This window comes from Pezoporus wallicus, unplaced genomic scaffold (genome assembly GCF_028554395.1).
Source record: "Pezoporus wallicus isolate ANWC-B61680 ecotype Strahan unplaced genomic scaffold, APGP_CSIRO_Pwel_v1 contig_6484, whole genome shotgun sequence".
NCBI classification, from domain to species: Eukaryota; Metazoa; Chordata; class Aves; order Psittaciformes; family Psittacidae; genus Pezoporus; species Pezoporus wallicus.
In genome coordinates this window covers 3,909,184-3,936,407 of record NW_026638903.1, presented here as the reverse complement: position 1 = coordinate 3,936,407, position 27,224 = coordinate 3,909,184, and the positions used below count along the sequence as shown (strand labels likewise).

Here is a 27,224-nt window from a genome sequence, read left to right as displayed (position 1 = left end):
AAACATTTCCATTGTCAAAATGGTTTTGTTATAGCTGTGTGTTCTCCATATTGATTAGAAGACCTTGAAATTCCTTGGTTGTTTTTTCTAGGACCATTACTCAGCTTCTGTTTTGAAGCTCTTTCTGAAGTATAGAGTACATGGGGTCTTTTAAATAAAGTATTAATCTGTTTTTTAAGAAACACTCCTGTATGCTTTAATATATTAACTTTTTTTTGAAATTACTTTGTTTCTACCCAGAGCAGGCACTAATACTGTGACTTCTCTCTGCTTACAGAACACTGTATGAAAGTAGGATGATGTCAGGTCCCAGGCAAGTGGGGAGGGGCAACAGACCATACATGCTGAAGAGCTTTGCATATTACAAGCAGAGAATATGTTTGGGTTTGGTTGTTGATGTGGTTTTTTGTGGTGGTTTGGTGTTTGTTGGGGAGTACACACTGAATAGATGTAATCTCTTTGGGAATGTTTTCCAGATACTAAGTCTAAATTCTTCCTTATTCTGTTGCAACCTATTTCTTCTGCTTCACCCCTTTATTCCCACATTCCCAGTTGTGGATAGGACCAAATTCTGTGCTTGGTCAACTCATTTGAGTGAAACAGCTTTAAATGGAATAATGGAATTTCTTACTCATTTGCAGTTATGTAACTGGCGAGAGGATCCAGCCTCTGTAAGGAGATGCATTGCCTTTTTGCTTTCACATGGGCACTGTGCTCATTGTCTCACCAGACTCTTATGAAAGGGGAAAATATAAAATATTTTTTAATTGCCAAATCAGATACAAATGAAAAAATGGCATTTGTTTTTTTTAAACACAGATATTTATATGTTTATGATGTTGTGTCAAGTGGAAGTAGTAATTGTTTTGCCTGGATGAAAGCCATGTCTAGCTCAAACTAACCTTAAGCAAAGTCTCGAGATTGCAGAAATACTGAGTTCAATATGGCAAACAGTTTTCTGAGTACTGCAAGTGTTATTTTTGTATTTCAAGTCCAGCTTTCTTGGATAAAACAGTGAAAATGTCTCGCACATCAGTTTTCAGTTAATAGAAGTTTTGATATCCCTGGTTTTATTTGCTTGAAATTTAAAACATAAAATGGTAATCTCTTACTCTGAGTGGTGGAAGGACCTTGTAACAAACCCCAGAAGATTATTGTAGGAGGAGCCTGATAATCCTTTTTTCCTTTTTTTTTTTTTTTAATGCTAATTCTCCTTTTGCAGTGGGAGTAAGTGATGTCATCCTGTCTCCTCCCACTGTGTAAACTAAGCTCGTGTCAAAGTGTTCCTGCCTCTTGCCACAGAGAGAACAGTTCACTTAAATGCAGCTGCAGTACTTCTGTGTGTTACCTGTCACAATCATTCCCAGTGCAAGGCTGGGTTTGTGACTATGATGGCAAGATCGGTTTTTCTCCTTTTCTGTGGATATATTGCACTAAACCTGGGAAATGCTCAGAAACTGCCAAGAGGCAAGTAGCTATGACAACTTTCTGGGGTTTTGTTTGTTTTGCTGTTGTGGGGCTTTTTTTTTTCTTTTTAATGCTTGTGTTTTGGCATGGAAGTTTACTTTCAGCATGTTAAGAATGATAAAAAATAATGGAAAAGATGAAAGAACAGTCGACAGGATGGGGTGCAGGTACAAGAGAGTAAAGACCTTTAATAAAACAAGCTGAAATGTCTTCAGGTATCTTGTGACTTTACTGAGAGGTTACCATGAAACAAAGTAACTGTATTTAATGATTTTGTAAGGATGTAGACAGCATCGTGCAGGTTTGTGGTTTAAGATCTTAAAGAAAATGTGACTTAGAAGCATCCTGTGTTATTGTTGGAAAATTTCAGTTCTGTCTTGAAATAACTTTTATGCTTTACCTTTATATCCATCCTTAACAATTCAGTAGAAATTGACTTTTGTAGGTCAGGTTGTATGCATTTATTGAAATTTCCGCCCTCCAAACCTGTGTGAATATTTCTTTAACTATTCCTTTCTGCTGGAGTCTGGAAGTACAGTAGATTTGCAAATCTGGCAGGGGTCTGTTCTTTTCCTTGCTAATGTCACATTGACATGTATTTTATTACTGCAGGAACAATAGTCACAGCTTAAAATGAAAAGAATATTTGTGTATCTAGATTGTAGTACTTTGGCATTAAAACAGCACTTTCACAACTGTTTCTGTACTGCACGCATTGCTCTCACTTTGTAGAAGCGCTTGCCTGAGTCCATTGTGCTTTATAATGCATTTTACAATAATGCATTTTACATCTGCAGTCTCCTGAAACCAGTAACATTTAGAAAGGGAGCTGTGATTTAGTTCCTTATGAGAACGTTTATTAAGAGATCAGCAGTTTAAGGGCTTCCTAGGAGATTCTGGTTCATAGATGTGGAACCTAAAAGTGTTTTCAGGAGAAGAGGTGATTTTTTTCCCCCCTCTCCCCTCCTCAGGAGACTTTTTTTTTTTTTAAAGATTACTTTTTTTTTCATCCCCCCTCCTCCCACCCCTCTGGTGATGTTCTTTTGGAGGTGGCTTTCTTTTAACCTCCTCTTCTTGAGCCAGTGTGGAGTTTTCTGCAATGGGGCAATGTGTAGTCAGATATGCAGTTTTTCAAGTCAAGCAGACTGTAAAACCTTAGTTTTACAAAAAAAAAAAAAAAAAAAAAAAAGCAGCCTGTGAGTAAACTATTGTAGCAGTTTTCATAGGACAAAGAGAAACCTTGTACAAAAATCAACTGAAAGTTGACTGACAAGGGTAATGGGTTAAAACTTAAACAGGGGAAGTTTAGATTGGATATAAGGAGGAAGTTCTTTACTGTTAAGGGTGGTGAGGCACTGGAATGGGTTGCTCAGGGAAGCTGTAAATATTCCATCCCTGGCGGTGCTCAAGGCCAGGTTGGACAGAGCCTTGGGTGACATGGTTTAGTGTGAGGCGTCCCTGCCCATGGCAGGGCGGTTGGAACTTGATGATCTTAAGGTCCTTTCCAACCTTAACTTTTCTATGATTCTATGTATTGCCTGCTTTGAAGGAGGAGCTTCTCTAGTGCTCATCTGCCATAGAATAGTGGCTGTAAATTTATGTTAAGTGTGAAATTCAGACAAAGCTATTGATCCACTGCAGTCAGTAGAGGAGTAACTCTGGGATGCATCTTTTCACGTCCTAAAATAACATTGCAGAAGTGAAGTTCTGTTTGCCAAATGCAGAAACCTACAGAAAGCTGCAGGTGGAAAATTCATTTGTTTTCAGTGAAATAGCTTTTTAAAGATTCCCACTTTGCATTGTTGAAACACCAGTCTAATTCTTTTGTTTGCAGTTGCCTCTAAGGGTATTATTTACATTGCTCTGCATTGAAAAAGCAAATATACTGGTACCTAGCTGTTACCTGGAAATGTTCAGAGGACTGTCTTTCTGTCAACAGTCTCTTGTTTGAAATGGAGTACAGATGTTTTTCACAAGCAAAAGAGCATATTTGTATCTTAAAGTATTTTTAAAATGAGGATATGTAGTGGTAGTATTCTGTTAAGAGGGCTACTCTGCCCTGCTAAGCAAACTTTAATTCTAGTGAATTCCTGTACTCTTTAAGTCATAAACTATGTAACTAAGGTTCGAGGGTGACTCCTGCTCTGATGGGAACCATGGAATCAATTTTATAACTTAAGGGAGAACAATCTAGACAAATTTTTTTGGTGGTACAGGTATTCCTGTGAACAGGTTATCGATGTAAATCTTATTCTTCTTACTAGCACTTTGGAGTTCTCTCAAGTCTTCTCTCCAGGAGGTGAAACACACTGATCACTGGTCTTGTGGACTGGGATTTCCTTTAAGTGATCCGAGGTGGAAAGAACATCTTGCCTCCTACAGCTGCAAAGGAGCAGAGCCAGCACACCCTTTGGATGTCAGTAACTTCCAGAGCTGTGTGAGAGATTGTGTGCAAATAATGCTGTTCAGGAGGCTGGAGGACACATGGTTTCCCTTTTCCTGTGTGTTTTTATACTTTCACTTCCACAAGTGTGTGTTTGACTAGAATGACAAAGAAAATGTTATTGGTATTCTCAAAAGAGTGTTCTTATTAACAAATTCAATTCTTTAATTATTTCGACTTCAAAAATTAGGGCACTGTTGGGGGAATAATTTGGAAGCACTATCAACACTCAAGGAGTCAAAATCGTGGAAATATCAGTTAAAATATCCAGTGGGAACTTTATGCTGCTTCTATATATCCTGCATTATAATAATTTTGTTTGCATAGAAAATAGGTCTTTACTTACATCTGGTTCTAGTGTAGCGCCCTAAATGCAGGTGAACACCCTTTCTCTTGCAGTTGTCACATTTACTATAGTAAATGACAAGTGTTGAAGCATTTGCAAGCTGTGTCATAATTCTGACTCTCTACATTAAGATTTTACAGTTACAAATAAAAGCAATGGAATTGGAAAGGGAGCTTGGTGGGTATTGTGTTTTACTGTGCAGACAGTGCCTTTTTCTAATTATATTGTGTTTCATGAGTCTCTGAGGGATCAGCTGCTAAGAAAATTCAGTAGTTGGGGCCTATGGAGATCGTGAAGAGTCACAGAAGAACAGGGCAGGAGATGATGGTAAGATTAGGGATGGTCTTTTATCAAGTAATGGAGCCACAGTCCCTTTGACTATGTCAGCTTCTAAAGCTTTTTTCTTTTTCATCAGAAGGGAGAGAGACTTGGACATTTTGTACTTATTTTTGTCTCTTCCATTATGCCACTATGCTTGTGCCATCCAACATATACTTCAGTTCAGCACTGTCAAACATGAAATATTTTAATGAGGTGTGGAAACAATTGCAATGCATAGGTGTCAGAATTGTAACTTGTCATACTTTCTCTAATTTTTTATGGTTCTGCATAACTGAAATGTTTCATCCTTGAAGAATGCATCATTGTCTTTCTAGACAGGAATTGAGGACAAACAAAAAAGTCTTGTCTTTAGAGAAGGAGCTGGTAAACAGACCATCCTGAATCTTAGGGACAGATGAAAGAGCAATGCAGAGGCCAAGAATAAACATGTTACAGGACAAAATCCACTAGATTGTACACGGTGTTTCACTGGCATCTTTCCAGCCAGACCTGATACAAATGTTGTTGAAAGCAACAGTTGTGGAACAAATTCTTAGTGTTTGGTAACAGCATTTGATGTTTTTGATTTTGCCACTTGACTTTCCAGATGTACCTAGAAATGCACTTTTTTTTCACTATAATCTCTTTCTGATAGCTTTTGTGTATCTTCATGTTCTGTTTTTCTTTGTTAGAGTGGAGAAAATTTGGGGTTGATATAAACTTGCCTTTAAGAGTCTGAACGCTGTCCTTTTATATTTTTTTCCTTTTTTTGGTGTTGTCCCTGTTCCCCCCCCCCCCCCCAATCCATTGTTCCCCCCACCTTTGATCTCTCTGTTTTTCTATTTGAATTAATCATCAGGTGGATTGCATTTAGGGTACATCCTTGTTCTACTTTCCAGAACTCAGGCCTATCCTGTTCTGCTTTCCAGGAAGAGCTCAGGAAACCTTAATTCACCTTATTCCTAGTAGCTGCCTTCTTAGGGAAACATTCCTTATGGAAGCACATGAAAGAGCCTGATTTACAGACTCATGTAGGGAAAACCAGATCCAAACTTTCTTGTTTCTATAGTTGTCAATTGTGGGGATAAGTGGGAAAAATAATAAGGTTTTTTGGTTTCTTTGGTAAGTATACAGGAATGTTAGAAAATACTGTAGGTAACTACTAGTTAAGATTTGTACTTATGGTAATTATAACTGACATCTCTTTGAGAGTGAATGCTGTATTTACAGTATACTTCCAAACTTTTGTTGACTTTTGTGAAAGGAATAGGCTAATTATATTCTCAGCTAAATTTGCTGGCTATGCTATGTTGTGTAATACTTCTTCTTAGGCGGAGGTTAAACTCGGCATGTGTTTTCACTTACTGGAGTCGAGCAGTTAAAACAATATAGTTATTTCAGTCTATCTCAGTTGCTATACTGCAACAGCCAAACCTTAGTCTTTAAACTTTAGTGTGCTGTCCCCCAGCTCCCCAGAAGCACCCCTTTGGTAGCTGTAGAATAGCAGGGTAGAAATCATAAGACAGGAAAAAGTGTCCTGAATGTTGGAGAGTTTTTTTAACATAGAATAAAGCTGGCATATCAGAATATCACAAAAGGAGTGAAATGACATGTGGTTTATATGTTACTTTCTCCATGGTTTATGGAACATCTTTCTGGGAAATATTTTTCAAATTACACAATGCATTAACCTTCAAAAAACATATTCTAATGAAGCAGGTCCAGTTATTGAAGTTAATTTTTTTTTTAGTGTCTAGAAAGAGAAGTGCAAAGTTAATTTGATTTGTGCAAAATACTTCTTTTATGTTTAATGGCATAAAAATGACAGTAAAGTCCTATAAGAAATTTCAAAAGGATCCTTCTAGCTGGTATAATAGAGAGGCAAAGGATTTCAGTCAGTAGATATGTCATGGCAAATTTGGCTTATTCTTCGCTGAAAATTAAAAAAACCCATAAGAATGTTGCCATTATAGCAGCTCATTTAATCAAAGTTAATTTATCATACAGACAGTTGTGTCCTAGGATTGCTCAAAAAAATATGAAAACTCAGTATTGAGTGTCAGACTTCAGAGTTCAAAGATAATCTGTAATACCAGAATTCCATTTTTATACTGGCACAGGCAGTGGTTTGGCAGTGTTATGATACATATGGTGGATTCTGCCAGAATTACATTCCATAGCATACAAATGCCTCTCAAATGATCTCACTGATGGGTAATATGTATAGCCTTAAGCCTCTTCATTTTAATTTTAATGTTCCCAAGTATTTCTCTCTGAAAATTTTCAGTTCTTTTCCATATAATCTTTTGTACCTAGCCATTACAACAGACGAGCTACATAATTTGCCTGAGGGGAGAAATCCTGGGGTAAATCCTGCTGCTACTATTTGGCCAGACCTACTGTATATGGATAGTATAGTCTGTATAGCTATTGACTGTTGGTACTGTGAATGATTAATGGGTCTGAGGCTTCTTTGGAATACTTGGACTCACCAGGTGCGTACTGTGCATTGCATGTGCAAACAGAAAGCTCTGTGTGCTCCAAGGGAAAAAATGGCTAGCAGTGACCTGCCACAGTCAAAACTGTTTATACAGCTCCTAGTGGATTTCTTTTCCTTCAGGAAATTCAAGTGCAGACCTGAATTGTTGGTAAGCAGTATAAGATTGTTGTTGTGGAGTATTCTTGACTACTGCCTTTTGCGGGACATCATCCGAGACTTACTCGTTGGCATGGACTGTGCATCAATGTCACATTAAATCTTGGTGTGAAGAGAGGTGGGTATTAGTGTTCTGGAAAGGCAGTGGCCTAAAATAGGTGCCATTAGCAAAACAGCCCAGTCCCAAGTAGGGAAAAGGGCAACTGGAAGAAGGCTGGATGCCACCTGAACTCACCTGACAGTCATAATTTAACTGCCTGTAGTTAAAAACTGGCTTTTCTACAATAAAGGCCAGCATGTGTGTAATACAAGTTTCCTTTTTGAAATATATTTGTCTTATTTTGTTGTGAGGATAGTGTTAATGAAAATAACTGGCAGCATCATGAATGTGTGGCCTTTGTTTAGGCAAGGGCTGGGCCAACTTCCCCAGCACAGCTGTTCCTCAAAACATACCAGTCATATGCCACTATAGTCTGGCCAAATCAACCCTAAGTCTCCACTTTTTATTAGTAGGCAGATAATTTTCTCCCACTCTGGAGGGAGCATTTGCTATACTTTTTCAGAGATTGGTAGACAAAATGTAACCTCTGTTTTGTAAAATACTTTCAAGTTGCTGAGATCCATCATTCCATAATGAGTTAATATTATTTAGAGTGTTTCTGGAGGGAGAATAAATCATAGAATCATAGAATAGTTAGGGTTGGAAAGGGCCTTAAGATCATCTAGTTCCAACCCCCCTGCCATGGGCAGGGACACCTCACGCTAAATCATATCACCCAAGGCCTCATCCAGCCTGGTCTTGAGCACTGCCAGGGATGGAGCATTCACAACCGCCCTGGGCAAACCATTCCAGTGCCTCACCACTCTAACAGGAAAGAATTTCCTCCTTATATCCAATCTAAACTTCCCCTGTTTAAGTTTTAACCCGTTACCCCTTGTCCTATCACTACAGTCCCTAATGAAGAGTCCCTCCCCAGCATCCCTATAGGCCCCCTTCAGATACTGGAAGGCTGCTATGAGGTCTCCACGCAGCCTTCTCTTCTCCAGGCTGAACAGACACAACTTTCTCAGCCTGTCTTCATACGGGAGGTGCTCCAGTCCCCTGATCATTCTTGTGGCCCTTCTCTGGACTTGTTCCAACAGTTCCATGCCCTTTTTATGTTGAGGACACCAGAACTGCACACAATACTCCAAGTGAGGTCTCACAAGAGCAGAGTAGAGGGGCCAGATCACCTCCTTCAACATGCTGTTCACACTCCTTTTGATGCAGCCCAGGATACGGTTGGCTTTCTAGACTGCGAGTGCACACTGCTGGCTCATGTTCAGTTTCTCATTGACCAACACCCCCAAGTCCTTCTCCGCAGGGCTGCTCAGAATCTCTGCCCAACCTGTAGCTGTGCTTGGATTGCTCCAACCCAGGTGTAGGACCTTGCACTTGGCATGGTTAAACTTCATGAGGTTGGCATCAGCCCACCTCACAAGTGTGTCAAGGTCCCTCTGGATGGCATTCCTTCCCTCCAGTGTATCAACCAAACCACACAGCTTGGTATCATTGGCAAACTTGCTGGGGGCGCACTCAATCCCACTGTCCATGTCAGCGATGAAGATGTTGAACAAGACAGGTCCCAACACCGATCCCTGAGGGACACCATTTGTTACTGGTCTCCAGCTGGACATTGAGCCATTGATGACAACTCTTTGTGTGCGCAAGTGAATCTACCATGTTTTCTTATGGTAATTGTAGCCATTTGTTGTTTTTTTTTTTGCACAAATCCTGTTTACCTTCAACAAATATGTCAAGACTGCAGGGCTCCAAGTGAATAAATCCACTTCAGTAAACCCCCACATAATGAAGTACCTAAGCCTCTGCATGTGGTTTTACTTATATTTATTTATCTGTGTAGTGTGCTAACACTAGAGCGTTACTGCCATACTTAGTAAGGGATTGTAATTCAGTGCTGTCATTTCAAGCTGGAGATTCAATGGCAAAATGGATTCTTAAAGTGTGAGGGAATTACTTTAATAGGGCTATTTCTGCATTTTTGTGTAGATCTGAGTTTTTGCATTATTCTTGAAATCTGCTTAGGAAAAGCATGATTCAATAAAGCAGTAAGAGATTGTAATATTCTTTCCTGCTGCCAGCAGTTGTGCCATTAGTTTGTGAATCTATAAATGGCCACAGACTGCTTGATACAGCTTTACATAATTAATGCTTTGGAAACCCGGCCAATTTTAAAGGACTGGCAGTGTATATGGGATAAAATTTTTAAACTTGCATGGGGAAAAAACTTTTTTCCCTCTGTCAGCTGCTTGCCTCTGTTTTATATTAATTATTCATTTTAATTTTTCTTTCTATGATGTAAAAGTCTGGAGTAATTAAAAGCACATAAAGCAGTGTTTGTTTCAAAAATAAAAATATATGAACTTGGAATGTCCCAGCAGGTTGTTTTCTGTGAAGTGAAAGTATTTTCTGGCAGTCTTGACTCCCTCATTACTACAGTTCAAACCTACATATGAACAAGAAAAATGTACAGCAAGAAAATGCAGGACTTCAGACCTTACCATTTATCACTTTTCTTGTCTGTACACACGCATATGCTGAAAATGAAGAAATGAAAGGTGGTAAGAAATTGAGCTTTGGGACAGAAATAATAGGAAGAAAACTGTATTATCTGACCTGGAAATTTTGGCTGAGTTCCATTATCTCTGGCTCACACAAACACTGAAGTGGCTGGATTAAATGGCAGGGCAGAGTTTTTATTTATAGCACAGTGTATGTTGAAGCATAGCTTCATAGGTAGAGAAATGGCTGCAGTCCGTTTTGAGAACTGTGGATTCTCTTAGTTTGGTGAAAAGCTGTCTTAGTTAAAAGTGAGGGGGTTGTGCATTCAGCTTGAATCCATAGGTCTCCTTCCTTTGTCATAAAGTTTGTTAACAGCTATTTACTGTTATGAACACGACTATGAACTTGCTCCACATTGGTAGCCTGTTATTTGCTCCCTTCCTGAGTAAAACCAGCTTTAGCAATGCTATGACAAGCATAAATACTGCATCTTTTCCTCATAATTAAAACAAAAAGCAGGAAGAAACACTGAAGGCAAAATCTGGCAAGTCTAATAAAAATGCTTCCCTGTTGGTGTTGATTATTCAGTGCTCCTTAGTAGGTGGTAAATCTGCTGTGACTCAGTTGGTGATGGTGTAGCAGGTAATTTATGTTGTCTGCTTATCAAGTCTTGTATAAACATCATAAAGAAGATTTTTTAAAAAAGATGGAAACTATATAAAGTTTTTAGGCTAAAGAACTTGTTTTGGATTCAGACAGGTTTTGTGATTTTTGCTCCAATGAAAGATTTATACTTAAACTAAACTTGCACGCAAGTAAGCAAGTTATGAGAGTAATTTCATAAAGACTGTCTAGCACGCAGAGGCATGCATATGCACACAAAATCACTGTGGGATTCATTTTTGGTAATTTATTTGTTTTAGTCTTACCAAGCTTTTATCAATCCCCCTATACTCTCTCAGTTCTAGTAACATGGTCAAATAGCAGTTGGTAGAAATGTTAGTATGTTGTTAGTGTGCAGTAGTGAATTCTTAGAAAGTGAAGTTTCTCAATAATGTAACAGATGTTTATTATGTTCTGTTCCACTTGGAAGTATTTACAGAATTTAGCAATGAACATCAGATGCTATTAGTATATTCATTTGAAGGGAATGGAAGGTTGTTTATAGTATTAAGGCTGGAGAAAAATTACAGATGCTCCCCCATAGAAAGGAAATTGATACTCTTATTTATGCCCTATTTCAGTGTAGAAATCTTGGGCATTGTGAAGACCTGGCTTTCCTAGGTTATTTGGGGTGGTTTGTTGTTTTTGGTTTTTTTTTGTTTGTTTGGATTTTTTGTTGTGGTTTTTTTTTTTGGGGGGGGTGTTTTTTGTTTGTTTGTTTTGTTTTTCCTCAGTAATTTGCTTTTGTAGTGTTAAAAAGTTTGTCAGTTGTCAAACAAAACTGGCACAGGAAAGATGATCTCATTTTAAAACTCTAAACATGTTCAGCAGTGTTGATGTACTTAATATGTCAAAGAACATTCCTTTGGAATTAATCTTCTCACTGCACACTGAGTTACAAGATTAGTGATGAGAGAAACATAATTTTCTACATACCATAAATTCTCCATGAGCAATTGAACACATGCCTGAGTGAAGTAAAAGTAAATATGAGAAGTCAGTTGTACACAGATTGCCTAGCCAATGGGTCTGTATATAGGTGCACATGCCCCAGAATTAACATAAGCCTTACTTTTATGCAGCTGATAGTTTTCTTTATTGGCATTTTTTGTTTTCTTTTAATAAAACACTGGATGGAGAATTCTTAAAAAAGTAAATATGGACCTAAAAAGGTGGGTTAGAAATTGAGATTATTCCCCACTGCTTGCTTTCAGCTCTGTAGATAAAAGGCAATGTGCTGAAATGGAGCAGGTGATGTAATGGATGTAGAATTTGGATATCTAGTCAGAAAACATAAACTCTGTATTGTCTGCCATATCCTGGGTAGGAAGGAAATAGATGAGAGAACAGATGAAACACCTTTAGTGGCAAGAGTATTTGCGATTGATCTTGGTGATCCCTTAATCATACACTTAGCTATTATTTTACATATTGTATACTTACTATAAATGTATTTTTTTCCCTTTTTTTCCTCTAATCCATTGTTTTAAAACAATTCCATCTTTCAGCTTTCTGAAGACAAGTGGACAATGCCTCTGCTTCACACGTTGTTCACAGTGCTGAAACAAAGAATTTCTGCCAAATTTTGGAATTTGATATTGCTTCCAAAAATCATCAAGTAGTTATCTTCTTAGTGGTTTCTTTTTTCACACTCTTTAACTGAAGACTTCCTGGAAGTCTGTTGCTTCCTTTTTCAGACATTTGCGTGAACTGTGGAAGCTTCCCTTTGATCTCTTCAAGTTCACAATGTGGGGCAATATAGAAGATGAAAAGGGTCACCTGTGATTTTTCTTAATTGGTTACTTTTTTTTTCTTAATAAGCCAGGTCATCAGTCTTGAGATCCATCTCATCTAATGGTACAAGATGAGATACATTTTCCATCTGGAAAAACTATATGCAGTTGGAATCAACCCTTATAGGACTAGTCTGTCTTCAGGTAGTGTCGTCGACATATGTGAGGATGTTCAGTTTGGAGACCAAGAACTAGGTGAAACCACTTTGAGTGTTCTGTTGAAAACACTGAGCAATTCTCTTTTTTTTTTTGCTTTTTGTTTTTGTTTGTGTCTCTAGCTTTCTAAACTAAATAGGAAAAGCTGGTTAAAATCTTTATTGGTAGACTTAAATACATTGACAAGCCCAAATTGCAGTTCTCAAAGCATAACAGCGTTTCATATGTGACTACTGGTTTTGTTAACTGATTAAGTTTGCTTATTCTGAGTTTAGCACATAATATACAGCAACGCCTAAAAATTCTTATGTATGCGTCAGATATTTAATTGCTTTATCAGTTGTCTGCCTCTGAAAAATGGGGAACATACTCCAAAGTTAAATCACAGAATATTGCAAGTACAGTTGCCAGGTGCACATCCAAAGCTATTGATCCTTTGCACTATTTGAAGTCCTGTATGTCTTGGATGTTAGAAGGTGATTTTGAACAGAGAACTTGGCTACTTTGTGTGATCATAAAATGGTTACAATGTTGGAAGTAAAAAACCATCATGACTTTGGAGAAGGGATGATCCTGTTCAGTTTTTATCTTTTGTTGTGTATTATTTCAACTATACATAGTGTAATGGGGGATTCAAAATAGAAAATAAATCCCATTAGACAGTAGTAAGGTACTAAGTACTTTCTTATAAGCTTGTGTATATTTAAAAATTGATAAATGTCTTGTGCTGCCATGGGCATGGTGCCTGTATATAAATGTCAATGTGACAGGCAGATTGTTTTTTTCTGTTTCTAGATGTTTCTGCAAGAAATAGATTATTGTGTTACCTTCTGATGAAATACTTGTTTCTGTTCAAGGATATGTTATTTTAGATACTTTTTATTTGATCTTCTGAGAGCTTGTGAACTAAACCACAGACTGAACTGTGGTTCTCACAAGATGGGTACGGGTGTGTTTATTTTAATATTAAATCTTGACAGGGAAACAAACCATTCAAACTCACTGGTGTGTGAAGTGTGCGGCAGTGTCCATCTTGCCAGTTGCAGAAGGTAGCTTGATGGGTACCTATTTCTGAATGGGTGTCTCGATATAGTTTGTTTCCCTTCAACTTGAAAGCAGATCATACTGTACAACTCATCTTCTTTTATTTGACAAAGTTTTTCTCAAGTGTACACAAATCACAAAACATTCTCCCTCACCAAAATGAGTTTAGGAATTACTGTGGAAATTGCTCAAGAACCAGAAAGACTTATCAATGGGGACTTCAGACTTTTAACTACTAACTGCTGTTCTTTCAGCCCAGTTTTCCATTTGTCTTGTCATCTGCCCATCCAGTCTCCATGTCACCAGTTTGGCTGGAAAGATATCTGTGGAGATAGTGTCAAAGTCCGAGTAAATTATATTCACCGCTTTTCCCTTGTATGCAAAGCCAGTAATTGCATTACAAAAGTCAGCAGGATTGGCCAGACACAGTCTGGCCTTGGAAAATTTGTTCACTCTTCTCTCAGAAGCAGTTGCAATTGTAGTTCCAGACACTGTTTTTCATTATACCTTTGATTTTTTGATTCTTCAAAAATGCATTGATATTTATAGATGAGAAGTGGATTGAGGGAGTGGTGATGCTGAACACTGCCTGCCATTGAATACGTAATGGGAGTAGTGTTAGGCACTGCCTGTTAGTGAACATATTCTTAAGAAACTTGTAGCTTTAAGGTCCACAGTCTTTAATGCTGATCACTTCAATATATTTGTTACCTGTGGGCAGAGCCAGACCAACAGCATCTGAATTCCTCACCTGCTTAAGTCCTTAGTATCTTGTTGAGGATTCCCTATTGAGGAGCTGTTGTTAAACAAAATCCATGCTTTTATTCAGCTGATCATCCTTAAAATATGACTACCCTGTATGCAGCCATGTCTGAAGACCACATTTCTCTTTTGGTGTTTGTGTTACATGATGCTCTTTGAAAGCTTAAAAGGGAGTTAGGCCTAGAAAACTTGGGAGAATTTTCTTGTTCCCCAGAGTCTTCTACGTGCCTTTATTGTATATCTTTAAGCAGAATGTGTTAGGTTCTTTGACCAAGTTACAGTTTTTTTCATAGTGCAGCCTGGGTGGAGTTGCCTTGGACCTATTTCCTTGGACAGGAGAAAGAAGCACAATCAGAAAGAACAGCTCTTTTGGGCAAGTTGCAGTTGCTGTGTCATCAGCTCTATTCAGGTAGAGCTGCATCAGCCCAGAGAAAGACATTCCAGACCAGCCTAGAAGAAAACAACAACAATTAGCTCTGAGAATGAAGCCAAGGGAACAATGCCCTGGAGATTGTAATTATAAGCTAGCTTTGTCCTCATGCAAATAAGTGGCCATAATTTAAATTAAAATAAGGGTTGAGGTTCCTTTTATTAACAAGATTTCTTTCTCATGGAAAAATAATGCCCCTTTTTTTTTTTTTTTGTTTGGGTGCTATTGATTTGAAAAGAAGCATCTATAAAAAATAGTTCAACTTGAAGGAGTTTCAGGGGGTGTTATGCATTAAAAATAATGGATAGGCTTTGTTCTGTCTCTATCCTTCAAAAATGTTGCTCAATGTTGAATTTTATTTAAATTCATTAAATAGGACTTCATTTAAGTTCAAATTTTAGCTGTTAAATGACTGAGTAAAGAAAGGAGTGGAATTTTCTAAGATTAAAGAGAAAGTAATATCTTATGACAGCAGCCAGGGACAGTTCGTTCAAACTCTGTCCAAAGAACTCCTGTTCTCTTTATCATCAGAGCTGTAGACTTGGTTATTCTCAAACAGCAGTTTTCTTGCTTATTTTCAATTTTGTTCAGTATTTTAATAAATGACAGGAAATGAGCTGCAGAATTAAAGCTGGAAATGGTGGTTGGATCACTGAAGTGGGATGCTGAGTTTAAATATGTAAAAAATTTCAGCTTTGTATCCTAAAAATAGATAGCTACTGTACTTAGTCCAATAAATAAAAAAAAAAAATTAGGCCAACATGTGGAAGGAGCCTTGAGAGAGAGAGAGTGAAAAGGATGGAAGTAGAACACAGAAAGAAGTGCTTGAATGATCTGAAAACAGATGAAAGAGATGACAGCAAAGTAATGAATACTTTTTTGTACGTCACTTTAGGTAGATACATAGAATTTCTGGCAACTACATCTTTATATCTGCCTTGTCCTTATTGATCCTAACTTAATAGCAAGCTACAGCATATTAATTCAGTTCTGAACTGTAGTTCAGAAGTAAATGGGCCAAGTGTTTCTGTTGTACTGGCTGAAAGAATTTTGGCATCAAGAGAACTTAGAAAATATGGTATGGAGGATTACATGAAAAGAGTTTTGGGGTTTTGTTGGCCTTGAAGTTAACATGTGACAGCTTGTTCTGGTTCATTTTCCACAAAGATGTAATTGAAATTCTGTATTTCCTGACATAAGTGGCTACCTCTTTAACACATAGATCCTCCATAGAGATATCCAGTTCTCTTACTAGACATCAGAAGATAGATTGAATTTATGTTGTCTAGATCTTTCTTTGATGATATCTTTTGTTCTCTTAAATTACTGCAACTTATAGGACAGGTTGTGCTTAACCATGCTATGACATCGACTCAGTTACAGCGGGAGTTGAAAAGAAGTGCTGACTTCAAAACTTAATAATGCAGAATCAATTACTAGTTTCAGGTTATTGATAAAGTAATAAACCTTGATAATAAGCCTCAAAATAGCAAGCTTTGTCTATCAAGGGCCATAGTCAAAATGAGAAGAATCTACCATTTCTATATTAAACAGTGCAGTTATAAGTGAAAAAAGAAGCATTTCAATATGAAACAATTGCTTCTGCTCCTCAGTTGATTCCTTGAACCAACAGAATGGCTTTGAAATTAACAGAATCAATAGCCTGGGGGCAGAGAAACCCAACTTAAGGAGTGTTGGGACTGGACCAGCAGTTGTACTGCTGAAAATTCTCTGCTGATCTCTAAAAATGTGTCAGTGGACCTCAGCGTAGCAAATGTTGGTCCATAGGTTAGAGTAACATTTCTTTTGTTCCATCTTTTTTGGAAGCTGTCTGAGCAAAGAGATCCTGTGAGTGTAAGTTGAAAGCTTATGAGTTAGGCTACTTTTGTAGATAGATGTGCATGTATGTGTTTTGCCAGTTAACTGCTGCATGTTGACAGCCTGTTTTTCTGAAGTAATGTTAGACTTGTGTACACAGTGTAGGCATACAAATATTTTGAAAAATAAAGGTTTAATCGGGAAATTTCAGCTGTAAATGACAAAACTGTGCAATACTTTTAGGTTATGCTGTCTTAATAAGGTATTCTTTGTTACCCTTTTTAAGGATATGGTCTATATGGCACCTATTTTCTTCATTCAGAGTACTTATTAATGTGTATTTTGTAGCTAGTTGGTGTTTTATGTAATCTGTGATGAGAAAGATGATCTGATATTGACTACAGCTACCTGACAGCAGGATACATGGAGGCAGATTTTCAACAGAAGTGCACAGCAATATGACACTGGGCACTATTTGGAACATGGTAATTTGATTTTTATACCACAAAGATGAGAAATACTGGAACAGGTTACCTAAAGGCATTACAGATTCTCTGTCCTTAGAGGTTTTCAAGACTTAGCTAGACATGACCCTGAGCAACCTGATCTGATTAGGTCTGCTTCAAGCAGCGGGTTGAGCTAAATGTTTCACAGAAGTCCCTTCCACCCTAAATTATTTTGTGACTGTGGCTGTCTTAGAAGTGCGTCTTGTTTATTCTACTGCAGAGAAACAGAACTGTTTATAAATGTTTCACATTTTAAGCTGTATTTGGTTTTGAGCCAAACAACCAACATTTCTCCATGTTTGGGAGCCAAAGTAAATACAAAAATATGAAATAGCAAAAATAAAAGTTGTGTAGTGTTAGATTATCATTGAAATTTTGGCTGGTGGTACAATGGCACTGGATTTGGAAAATGAAAGTGCTGCTGTGAATGATTTGAATGTTGAGAAGTGGTGTTCCCAAATAGATGTTGCTAATAAATTTTCTTAGGGCACACTTAATTTATCTAGCACTCTGCGAGGCAATGCTGGCTCTTGCCTTCATGCCCTCTAAAAATCTTTGAAATGGTGAAAAACAAGCAATTTCAATGTAAGGCAAAAGGAATTCTGGTGACAAAGCCAAATTTACTGTAATACAGTACAGCTGTATTCACCCTCTAGTCTTGTGGGCAGAGTTCAAGGCTTTTCACTCTATGGGTAAAAACAAAAAGTAGGACAGTATCTGATCATATGGTACCATACACACTTAAAGCACATCAGTAGAATCACAGAATAAGTGAAAGGAATACTTTGTCCCAGTATTGGTTTTGCTGAGCCTTCAGTGAAGCATATGAGGAGATAGCTCTAAATTTAAGTTGCCAAGATGAATTTATTTCAGGACAAAACGTGGTGTCTTTTTCATTTGTGCTTCATTCTTTAAATTTGTTGCTATACCAACACCTCAGGGTTGCTACTGAATGTGATAATTACTAGCTGATACATTATCAGCCAGCTGTTGACATATCTTCTGAAGTTGAAGAAAGAAATAGAGTGCTCTTCAGCTGAAGATACTTTATTTGACAGAGCCAAGATATATTTTGGGGTTTGGTTAGAAACAGAAAAGAAACAGTTAATCCACATTCCAGTCACTTCATCACCCAAGTTCTCTCATGTTCCTTGAAACAGAGGAAAATCAGCTGGCCATTTTAACTTTACGTCTATAGTTACCAACAATGCTGTAATGATACAGTGGCACACTGGACACAGAATTTCAAAGGCTTTAAATCTCTATTACTGAAACAAAATTCTGTTATTTGTTCTTTTGGGAAGTGAACTTTCAGGTGGTTTTATTTGCTTGTATAGGTTGGGAATACTGCTGTCCCCAACAATGAATTACAGAACGAATAGTGCTTTAATGCAACTAGCCCAGTGAACCATTTCTTTTCATCTTAGTTATTTTCACTTATTAAGTATCAAAGGAATAAAAAAAACTCTTCTTAGTAATTACTGGTTCGCCTCTTCAGTATGCTTTGCGATGGTGATTTCTTTGGGGATGTTAGACCTAAACCAAAGGGCTTTGACTGAACTTTCGGTGTGAAAGTAGAAATTAAAAACTGAACTTCTCTGTTTGCCTTGTAGCTAAATATGAATCATTGCTCAGAAGTAGCTAGTAAGAATCAGAGATGGTAGCAGTGGTTATGAATTCTCCTTTCTCTTCCTCTGTTACTCCATGATTAAAGTGATAAGGAGAAGATACTTCACCTAATCCCTGGTGGATCCAAAGCTTGAACAAGTGTCAAACTGTGATGCTCCCAGCTGGATTCTTCAATCCATTTGTAGCTGTTCTTTCTGAAGAGTTATTGGTGGCTGGTTCCGTTATGACGCAGCTGATTCATTAAGCTGTCTTTAACAGCCTTTCCCCTTGTAAGAGTGCTTTCCTTAGAGTGATTCTAATACCGCAAGTGATCTAATGAACTCAGTGTAGTGCTTTTAGTTCAGGTATGCTGTGCGCCATTTGTCCTGCTGCTTTTGGTCATCAACTGACTTTTTTTGAGGAGAATGCTTGCAGATCAGTGTGGAATTCCTGTTGGCAAGCATGAAGGGAAAGATTGTTTTTCAGAGGTACCTACAGGTCCCAGAGACTTGCATTTGGAGACAGCCTCAATGTGTGAGAATTATGCTACAAATGCAAATACTTAAGACCAGAGTTTCAGTAACACGTGTCAAAAGCTAATAAAAGTGAATATGCATTAGGAAGGTTTACCCTTGCCTCGCTCTGTGCTTGCAATTGTTCTTTTCTGTTTGTAAGGTATTTTCAGAATCTCTTTATGTTGGAGTTAGGTGTTTAGTTTATCATTCGACTCTTTCATAAAATGATAATATGACAAAGTTATTTTCTCAAAATCAAATGCATTCTTATCACAGAATAATGACAGCTGAATTCCTGTGACTTCCCTTGCCCTTTCAATCATATTTAATGAATGTTTGTCTGAATTGTGGCCAAGATAGAGATATTACTCAGAATGGGAATACCTGCTTTCCCTGTTAGTTGTTCAGAACACAAGCAAAATCTGTTTTACCAATGTGTTTCTGAGAGCAGTCCCCATTTACCAAACTAATTGATGCAAAGTCCTTTACATTTGTACTGCTTTAGGCTGGCCTTGTCTTGACTAGACTGGCAGTGTCTTTGGAGTACACAGAGTGGAGGTCTCCTCATCTGGCTGCAGAGGCCCCTCTGCTACTGTGTACTCCTCTTGATTGCTCCAGCAATTATGAGAGACCATGTGGGCCTTCCTCATAGGTCTTAACATGAGTTGCAATTTCTTATGTTTTCATTGGAGCTTTTTTGTTTGTTTTTAATTCAGACCAACATAGTGGAGTTACAGTCTCCTGCACAAAACTGTCTTTTCCTTTTAGACTTGGGAAATGCTTGAATTTGTTGATAAGGGTCCAGGTCTCCTTTGAACTCATGTGATCATGTGACCTCCTTGAGTCTGGAACATTTTAACTGTTTTTTTTATTTTTTAAGAACTATTTATTTATAATGTACTCATCTGTAAAAAAAAGAGGGTTGATTCACATCCTTTTGTGTTTGTATTTTTATAGCGTGTTGCTAAGAAGTATACTGTGTGTACGTGGGCACAAAAGTGGGGTGCTATAAGAGTGCAAGGGCTTCTGGGAAGATGTTGGAGTACTGATCTTTTGACAGGATGAAGATCTGGATTTGTGACTATGTAGCACACTGACCTGATTTGGGGAGAGATGTTATTCCATGCAAAGAATCCATAGACAGTTTGTATTCCCTACAAAGAGTCCACTACTGTGCAGTGGTAGGTCTGCCACAACAGACAGCACTTCCTGTGCTTGCTGGCTTCCTTCTGTCCTCATTGTTCTTTGGTTTTGTCTCCTATGTAGCCTTTCACTCTCTGGATCCCAAGTGCTCTCACTCAACAGCTATGATTCCCAGTAAACTTGGATTCTTCTAACTTCAATAGAGAACCTTTGTTGTAGCACTAGTGGTAGAAGAGAGAAGGTGATTCAGCGTAATGGCCTCTCTTACCTTGGTGTCATGGTTTAAGCCCAGCCGGCAACCCAGAACCACACAGCTGCTCTCTCACTCCTCCCCCACTTCCTCCTCCCCCGCTCCTGGAAGGATGGGGAGGAGAATCGAAAGAATGTAACTCCCACGGGTTGAGATAAGAACAGCCCAGTAACCAAGGTATAACACAAACCACTACTGCTGCCACCAATAATATTAATGATAAAGGAAATAACAAGGGAAGAGAATACAACTGCTCACCACTGATACCCAGCCCTACCCGAGCAGTAATCTAACCCTTCTGGGTAACTACCCCCATTTTATATAGTGGGCATGACGTGCTTGTGGTATGGAATACCTCCTTGGTCAGTTTGGGTCAGGTGTCCTGTTTCTCCTTCCTCCTGGCTTCCCCTCTTCCTTCCCTGGCAGAGCATGAGAATCAGAAAGTCCTTGGTCAGAGTAAACATTACTAAGCAGCAACTAAAAACATTGGTGTTATCAGCGTTGTTCCCAGACTGAAAGTCAAAAGCACAGCACTGCACCAGCTACTAAGAAGGAGAAAAATGACTACTACTGCTTAACCCGGGACAGTATCCACCCCTTATTCCATACCATTCATGTCATGCTGACATCTCACATTTTAAATATGCCATCACTCTTGTCTCATATTTGGCTTGCGTTCCCATTGTGGTCACCACCTCTGTACTTCAGGAGGTATATAACAGAAGTGTTTAGCAATTACACATCTTTTTTCCCCTCCTCGGATGGTCAACCTGTGAAGGAGACATTCCTTTACCTTCCCAGTGCACCCCCAACCCCCCCCCCCCCCAGACCATGTACAGCATCCTTTGAGAGTTCAGAAGGTTTTGAATGGCCTTTGGGTACCCTTGAGACCTGCCTGCTGATTGTGATGGGGATCACCATGTTGGCACACATACAGAGTGTGTTTTACCCACTACTATTTTGTCTGATCTCGAAAGTTAATCAGTCAGGTTTGGGTCTTGTCTAGGGTTAGACGACGATACAGGAGTACCAAGAGATTTTCCCCAAGGCTGGACAGTCGTGAGTGGCAGGGTGTGTGGCCGTAAGCACCTATGCTAACCACTATAACACCAATGCAGCTGGAGATATACCGAGTTGGAAATATCCATGCCCAAAATTACTACAGATCCTTCCTTATTAGAAACAGCACTGGATAAAATTGATAAGATGACTTTATTTAGTTGTAATTATTTTTTTCTTTTTTTTTTTTCCCCCTTTTTATCCTTGCTGTTGTTTTTGGAAGCTTTATGTTGCTTTAGTTATCACCATCCCACTAATTCATAGAATCATAGAATAGTTAGGGTTGGAAAGGACCTTAAGATCATCTAGTTCCACCCCCCCTGCCATGGGCAGGGACACCTCACACTAAACCATGTCACCCAAGGCGCTGTCCAAGCTAGCCTTGAGCAAAGCCAGGGATGAAGCATTCATAGCTTCCCTGGGCAACCCATTCCACTGCCTCAACACCGCTACTGTAAAGAACTTTTTCCTTATATACAATCTATAGGTCTTTCCAACCTTGATGATTCTGTGACTATATGATCTTTTTTTCCTAAGAACTGTAGGGGACCCTGCACTATTTTTGGCCATCCAGGCCACAAATCCACTGAAAACATCCTGTACTTAACAGCGAAGTAGAGGAAAAAAAACTGCCATGTCAAGACAAGTTGGGGAGGACAAGGATTTATGTTTTATATTTGAAGTTAATCTCCTTTTCTTTTGCCTTATTCTCTATTCTTAAAAATACATTATTCCTATTTTTATTCTGCTAGAACTGGCTTCGAGTTTAAAAGCTTTCTTGTGTTTTTGATATGCTAGCTACAAAGAAAAGATCTAAAGTATCCTACCTCAAAGCTATTGCTGTATTGGGATCCCATTTAAATCCCATTTCTGGTTTCAGAAAATTCACGGAGAGCTTAATTCACGGCTTAAAAAACATCAAGACATCTTGTAATTTGAATTGACTACTTATGAATAAAACACAGTATCAATCTAATTGGAATCAAACCCACTTGAATTCAATCTTGAATTAGAATTAAGTCTTCAAATTAATGTAAAGTAAAACTGAGGTATATAGCAACAATTGTGTTAAAAAAACCCAAGCAAAACAAAAACAAACTCTTGAATTTTTTCTAAATTTAAATATTTTTTCAAAAATCCAGTTTTAAGAGTTTTAATACAGGAATAGAATTATCATATTTGAATCGAGTACTGTAAGTCTTGCTCTGTTCTTAGACATGTATATTCAGTGGAACCAGGAGACCATCTTTTCATTTATACTCATCTCTCCAAAGTTAGGTTGGAGTTTTGCAGACTATGTAATTTTAACAAATCTAGTTCACTGTCAATCAAGAATAATATCTTAAACTTTTTTGGCATGGAACACTTTTTACTAGGCATCTTTATGAAGTATATTAAAGGGTTTTGAAGTCTTGGGCTTCCTGTTTTTTTGCTATTTGGAAACTTCTTGATATCCAAAGTTGCATACCCACAGCAGCTCCATATACTGAATATAAAAGAAGTGAGGATGTCTCCCAGATAACAAGGCAACTGCCACACCTTTCCCTGTGATGGTATTGTATTGCTGAAAATGTCAGAGAGTTGAGTTTTATAGAAGTCTTTCAGTCTTCTGGAACCTGGCAGATTTGCCTTTGGAAAACCGTGACTTTTTCCTGGCTGAGTGCTTTTGCTTGATCAGTCTTTAGATAAAAGACGGATCTCCTCAGAGGCACGTGTTTTCCATCAGTTTTACTTGTATGCTTCTTTCTATAAAGGGAAGAGGCATAAAATGTTTGGCGTGGATCTTTATATTTGGCATGCAGCCAACTGCAGGTGATCAACAGTACTACTAAATCACTTTCACAAACCGGGGATTGTGGCCTCTTGGCAACTCCTGTCATTATAATTTCTCCAAAAGAAAACAAGAGAGGTTATGGGGTGATACCAGACAGTGAATATGTACTTGTCTAGAGAAATTTTGAATATCAGTATGCAATTACAGAGAGAGAAAAAAAAAGGAAAGAAGGGTTTAGAGTGAGGGACAGGAATGACAAAGAAGTTCAACATCACTCTCCTTGTTAAGTAATGACAGATCATACATCTCATTGTTCTTCTTCAGGATTTAGCTCCTGAAGTAAAATGATTTTGTGCAAATTTCTGTTTTTTTTTCTGAAAACTTAATTTCAGCTCTCATGATTGGAGAGATGCTTGAAAATCTGTTGGGAATAAAAATCTGTATTTTGAGAATGAGAAGGGAAATAATAACCCAAAACATATAATTCTAGTGCTAGTGTCATAAGTTTTGGGGAAAGTCATTACTTCTTTTATCATTGACATTTAACAGTTTCTCATATTCTGAAAATATGATAAGCTTAACAGTGACAACTGCCAAACCCAGGAGACAAGGTAATATTAAAATTGTATGTACAAGGAATGAAAATACCATCCTCCCTCACCCCACCAAGGCAAGACAAAACACCTTCTTGTAGCCTAAAAAAAATTGTTTAGTCTGTTATGAAGTCATTCTGTGTTGTTCTAAGAAAAAAGGTTTCTTGGTAATTTTGAGTAACCTATATATGCTAGTGAGGTGTCCTGCTGTAATTCCAACTAGAAAATTACATTTCAGCCCAATGTGGGAGGAAAAAAAAAAAATTGTAGCATTTTAATTTAGATATAGTTACTACTTATCCTCTTCCCTAATTTGGCTGTGTGATTAGCTTTATGTTAAAAATCTATGGTTTTTACTAACAAGAAAAAAACTTGAAATTTTTTTTACCTATGGCTCCTGTGACTGGCTAGGTTTACTGTAAGTCTCGCATTTAAAGATTTAAAGGAAAAAATACTTGTATTTTTTTTCCAGTTACTTCATGCACTTCTCCTTTTCTACTGCAGTTGTAAAATATGTTGCACCTAATGATAATACTAAGCTAATGAAAGTATTGGAAACCACGATTTTGCATGACTATTAGCTTCTTTTTTTAAAATACACTGAGCTTCCAGAAGAATCCATGTTTAAGCAATTGTTCAGTCTCTTGCAACTAGCAAATTAAACAGACCTATATTATTATATTGTCATAGTCCGTTACTAATTATATGATTACAAGATAATACATTCTGATCTTCTCTCTTTTTCACTTCTTCCCCAGTGAAAAGGCAGAGTCTAAAAGTTCAGATCAATGCAACAGATGACACCATTTGCATGAGGTATCTTCGAGCAAGTCAAAACACCAGACTAGAAGGTTTTGTCCTGGGTTATGGAAGCAGTTTCTTTTCTAATCAGTACATTCCTTTACCTTCAGAAGGAAAAAACTACGTAACAGAACTTGGTAAGGCATATTTGCTTTGCATGCTATTGTCATGACTTACGGAGGGAGAGTAAGAATATAAACCTTTGGGCTTCTTAATTGTTGTTTTTATTGACTTGTTGCTCAGGGTTTCTTTCTGTTTGTTTAACAATGAGTGCATCATCTTTCCCATTTCATTAATATTAAACACCACATTAAAATGCAGCTTTTACTGTACTTGCCAGGTGTGCAAAGAATATGAGCTAAACCAAGAACGTCTGTTTGCTTTTGGCTCTGTGTCATGGTTTTAACCCAGCCAGACAGCTTGTTCGCTCACTCCCCCCTTTCTTGCCCTCCCCCTACTCCCGGAGGGAAGGAGAGGAGAATCGAAAAGAATGCAACTCCCACAGGTTGAGATAAGAACAGTTTAGTAACTAAGGTATAACACAAATCACTACTGCTACCACCAGTAATAATAATGATAAGGGAAATAACAAGGGGAAAGAATGCAACACCTCATTACCAGCCGACCGATAACTCAACCCCCCCAGCCTGACCAAGCACCAACCGATACCTTGTCCAACACCACAGTGCCCTGGCCCTTCCGGATATCTCTCTGTTACGTCCTGGGCATGTGGTATGGAATACTTCTTTGGTCTGTTTGGGTCAGGTGTCCTGTCTCCGCATCCTCCCGGCTTCCCCTCCTCCCTGGCAGAGCATGAGGCTCAGAAAGTCCTTGGCCAGACTAAAACATCAGTGTTATCCGGTCTGTTCCCAGGCCGAAAGTCAGAACACAGCACTGCACCAGGTACTAAGAAGGAGAAAAATGACTGCTACTGCTGAACCCAGGACACTCTGTGTTAGAGTGACTTTGGTGCCAGAGGTGAAGACAGTGGTGGCTGCTAGCACATCCCCCCCTACCCTTCCCCCAGTTTCAGTGACTGCCTTGCTGACACAATCTGGGGGAATTGCAGGATGGTTTGTAGTTTAAGGAACAATGGTTAGGTTTTATTCTGGTTGCCAGAGAACTTGAGTCAGCATACACTTCATGAGGATGTTAGAAAAACAAGGTATTGTATAAGAGCAACAGAAATGCTCTCCAGATTCTTTCCAAAGATACAAAACCCCTAGACCCTATTGCTGAAAAATCTTGCATTATCTTTGTACTCCGAGAACATTTCATATGTGATAAGGTTGGCCTACTGTGATATCTTCATATTAAACCAATGTATTTTCGAAATTTCACACTAAAAATTGTGTTATATTCCATGTTAAATTCCATGTTATAGATACTCTGGTGATTCAAATACCAATGGTCACTTTGCAAAAGGTCTTCAGTGGGTTCCACACATTTTTCCACAATCAGATCAGCTAGATTTATACAGAAATACTCACATTCACCCTGAGAACTCCTTGATCCTCTCATGCTTTGGCTTATCCAATTTTTAGGATTTAACATTTGTTTGTTACTAAAAGGTATGTTTTCCCATTGGATTAAGAAACGTTGCTTTAGACTACAACCTCATAAGAGAGTGACTTGCTTCAGGAGAATCTCTGTATCTTGACAAAAGTGGATCCCCTGTTAGGATTAAAATTGTCTATTCCATGAAGATTTGTAAGTGAAAATGGTACAGATACGCAGTCAACTGTAGAACCTACTCAAAGAAAAAACGTTATTTCATTAATAATTTAGTAGTTAGCCAATGTAAGAAAAAATACAGACTTTGCATGTAAGTCATGATTCCTTCCCTAAAATGCATCAATCCTTTAAAATGTCCTATGTCCTTTCTAACAGCGTAGATTCACATAGCAGAATGAAGTGCATTGCAGACATTTGCTTGATTTAGCTCTGCATGCCTGGTTTTGTTAATGGAGCAGCATAATCGGTATTTTGCTTGAGATAACTGTCCCCATTTGGAACTGGAGTATGGGGAATGAAGCAATGCCTAACTTATATTTTTTAAGAGATGACATAATATACACAAAACCAGATATATCTAAAGCCCATGATTTTCATATTCCCAACGCTGTCACTGTTAAGATAAAATTCATTGTCATGTATTTCTGGTGGGTCACACACCTCTTCTGACCTTGTTAACAATAAACTTGAAATCAGCAGATTTATGAGTTTATGACATTACATGTGTATATGGGCAAATTTTTCAAAATAAATTAGTAAGGAAGTGATATTTTCTAGGATTTCCAGCAGACATATATGGCTTTGTAAGAAGTGTGACATCTGCCTATGTTTCATCCATTAAAATGTTCAGCACCTCGTTGCAGTGATTCTTACCTTAAAATATTTGCTTTTTGTTTCTTTTGCAACTAATAGAATAACTGAGCCAGCAATTGTGTAACATTATCCATGAATTGGGAACTGCATGCAGAGGGCATGGACAAACAGAAAAAGATTCTGTT

General features: G+C 38.1%; 1 protein-coding gene across 1 annotated transcript in view; it reads left to right on the top strand.

Annotated features, from left to right (window-relative positions):
• Positions 1-1,280: 1,280 nt before the first annotated feature.
• Positions 1,281-27,224, top strand: part of ABI3BP (ABI family member 3 binding protein) — a 159,594-nt gene continuing 133,650 nt past the window's right edge. Inside the window, 2 exon segments of the mRNA XM_057413009.1 lie at positions 1,281-1,467; positions 24,669-24,848. Coding sequence (XP_057268992.1) covers positions 1,389-1,467; positions 24,669-24,848 — 259 coding nt within the window. The 5' untranslated portion in view covers positions 1,281-1,388.